Raw genomic sequence first — 3,330 nt, forward strand, 5'->3', positions numbered from 1 at the left:
CTCAGATTCATATGAGCATCCTTAGCTTACAAGCACTATGAGATGGTCAACACCTTTGTAAATGACACATGTTGACGACCGCAGATACCTTGGCGCAACTAGACTGTCTCTAAGAATATATTAGCATTGTACTTTGGGTTCTTTGCTTCCTTTCACTTTGGGGGTACATACTCACCACAATCTTTCAAAGCAAAACACACGGCGTGTCTATAGAAGACATGAGAGTTGGCCCCTTAGCGTATGATTGGATTTTGCCAGAACCGAGAGGATAGTCGCACGGAGATGAGTTTTCTTAAGGAATTCTTCGTTGAAACCTTCCTTGGTATATATTGATTAAACATGGTTTCTTTCCTTCGCCAAATTGTCTCCTTACGGGACAAAAGATTTGGGCAGGGAGTTAAATGAGAGTGTCGAGCGGAGGCGTCTTTGAGGGTGCTCTACTTCTACGTTAGTGGGAACTCGAGGTGTCTTTCCCCCGCGTATCCACCCCTACAAGGGGTGTGAACTCCATCATTCTAGAGTGACCTACACAATTACAAAAGACCAAAGAATTTATGTCATCCTATTTATCTGATTCTGGTCTTCAGAGACCTGATAGTTTGATTGCATTGTATTGGAAATTATTGCCCAGAGTCTATTGCAAATGAGGTATCTCGTAAAGGATTTCATTGGTGGCGGGATTTACCGCAATCTCTAGTAGATTCGTGGTTACGATCCTTGGTACTTCCCCGTTCTTCAAACATATTCTTGTGCGAACATCTTTGTTCCTCGACTCAGTGTCAAATAGCCTAATGGAATAGGTATTTTAGCGACAAATCGCCACTGAGAGTAACCGTGTTGTGGATCTTAGTGATGAGAATAACATGTGGTAAAGTAGAATTAGAATATCTAACACTTCGTGCAGTGGCAACATATAATATTATTCACGGTGGTAACCGCTTCAACCGCCGATAATTCTACAATTGGAGTTTGGTTTGTCGTCTCGAGATCTATGAGCTCTGGTGTGACACGATCATCATTGTGATCTAGTAATTCTGACACGATATGATCTTCATTCTTCATTCGGAGGTCCTTTGCCACATGGAGAAGTTCCTCTAGTAATGAGTCCACACCAAGAGTTGCTACGGACATGCCATATCCTCAAAGTCATCATGGTGAGGATTGCGTTGGTAATGGATACTTGAGGTGAAGCGAGACTGTAAGATTGATCGGTGAATCAAAGAGCCAACGCGAGAAGGTGGAAAACGTAGGAATCAGAAGTCGCTTACCACAGACGGCGACAATGTTTTCTCTTGGAACTAGAATTGAATGTAATCAATTGATGCAAAATCTTGAATCGATGGTGCTGACCTTTGATATAGCGGCACGAGGGTGGACCTACAAGGTTAGCACTCCAACACCCTAATCAATTCAACATTCAAGATGAGTGTAATGAAAAGTGGAGATTAGAAAGTGTAACTTATATTTCATGTGAGATGACTTTTATATCTTCGATCATGTAGAATAAATTTACATTAATTTGAGCCTCAATGATTTCGCCCTTTGGCTGGCCGAAAATATTTTATATAACCACACTTATCTCATTACTTGGTTGCATTGTATTTTTTCACATTATTGTAATTATGTAGATAGGAACATGGTAAAAAAAAATATGAACTTCAAAAAATAGTTAAATGCTTTATATAACCCAACTAATTCACTTAACTCCTAATTTAATTAAAATTTTAATTTAATTTATAAATAATTAAATTTAATTTGATCATAAGAAAATTATTAACCCTGCTAACTTCATTAATGATGATTTTATTTATTAAAATTTATGGTTTCCTTATCATTGATGATTTATATATTTGTTTTGAATTTCAACTAAAAATAATTTCCATCTTTTATTTTGTTAATATGGAACTCATGACCATATAAATTAATCAGGATTTTTGGATTTAGAGAAAAAACAATTTTGCAGACAATTATTTGTTTGATGCGAAAAGTCCTTTAAATATTTTGGTCTTATTTGAAAATAAAATGTTTTCTTTATCATGTATTTAATTGATAACAATTATTACTATTTCTCTTAATCCTTTTTAAATATGGTCTTTTAATCAAAAATAATACAATCTTGTTTGAAAGATATATAATGAGTCTTTCAACAAAATATTAAAATTTGTTAAACCGTCTTGGAACAAAGATTTCAACACCTTAGTCGACAAATAACCTTAGACAATTTTTTTACACCCATATAGAATGAAAAATATCCTTGAAAACTTCAAAATATTCTTCGGAGATGCATCTCTAAAGTCATCCATTATTAAATTTTCAATAATTTCGGATATGCATATCCGAAGTTACCAAGAAATTGTTTCCAGCAAATGCCCCCTGCATGTCATGGTTGATGATACTATATCTGGTCATGCATAACCCGCCAAGTCTGGAACCAACTACAATGTCATTAAACCACTGAGCCCGTGGTTTAAACAAATCAAATATTTTTCGCGCATGGTTCACAGAGTTTATGGTTGTCCGTTCCTATCACAATAAAAAAAATAGTGTTAGTTAAACCGTTTAAAGAAAGTGCAATAAAAACAACAATAAAAAACTGGTTAAAATAGAAAGTGCAATAAAAAAACAACCTCACAATCCCAAACTCGTCGAGCGACATGGTCATGATAGAAAATCAACATAGATGTGTCTGAAGGCCCTCCCGGGTAGTCCTCCTCCCCCGCGTCTTGAGCATCATCCTCGTCGTGCTCAGGGTGAACATCGGCTATCTCCTCCTCCTCATGTCCCACCTCCTCCTCACGTACCTCTTCCTCACGAGAGGAAGACGTCCGAGATAGCCGACTCCTCGATGCAGATGAAGATCTTGCAGGCACGTAATCCATTTGGACTGGTACTTAGACTTGACCTCGTCCTCGAGTCACTGCTTAATGTGCAACTCTCTTGCGCCGAGCTGAGGCTGTTTGTGTCTCCCTCACGTGTCTAAGTCAAGCGGCCGGTGCCTGGTTGCCTGCCATTTTCCTGAAAAAATGCAATCGATAAGACTTTGAAACAAATTTGAAATTAAAAAAAAAAACAGTTCAGACCATATTTCGAAAGTTCATATCTAAAACTGGTTATAGGTGATTTCAGAAATGCACTTTCAAAAACACATGCGAACAACCATTTTTGGCAGACCACCATTTCTTGCCCTAACTCGGTTCAAATCCAATTTTTATCAACTAAACACTATCATTGACCTACAATAACTTCACCTTACAACATTTTTCTAATTTCTAACCGCCCTAATAACATTTCCAAGCTAGAGTTCAAAGTTATGGAAACTTACAATTTGTT

At 37.1% G+C, this 3,330-nt stretch overlaps 1 protein-coding gene across 1 annotated transcript; it reads right to left on the reverse strand.

The window, feature by feature from the left end:
• Nucleotides 1-2,313: 2,313 nt before the first annotated feature.
• Nucleotides 2,314-2,879, reverse strand: LOC131622180 (uncharacterized). Its single transcript, XM_058893209.1, has 2 exons — nt 2,628-2,879; nt 2,314-2,523 (listed from the first exon to the last, which is right to left on the reverse strand). The coding sequence occupies exons 1-2, from the start codon at nt 2,877-2,879 to the stop codon at nt 2,314-2,316; spliced, it is 462 nt and encodes a 153-aa protein (XP_058749192.1).
• Between the last annotated feature and the right edge of the window lie 451 nt (nt 2,880-3,330).

Source organism: Vicia villosa, unplaced genomic scaffold, assembly GCF_029867415.1.
Source record: "Vicia villosa cultivar HV-30 ecotype Madison, WI unplaced genomic scaffold, Vvil1.0 ctg.000025F_1_1, whole genome shotgun sequence".
Lineage (NCBI taxonomy): Eukaryota > Viridiplantae > Streptophyta > Magnoliopsida > Fabales > Fabaceae > Vicia > Vicia villosa.

What these genes read in the sequence shown, in the direction of transcription:
- LOC131622180 (XM_058893209.1), bottom strand. Translation starts at nt 2,879, where the DNA reads ATGGATTACGTGCCTGCAAGATCTTCATCTGCATCGAGGAGTCGGCTA. An exon ending in GACGAGTTTGGGATTGTGAG is followed by an intron (nt 2,524 to 2,627) that starts GTTGTTTTTTTA and finishes TTATTGTGATAG; the next exon opens with GAACGGACAACCATAAACTC.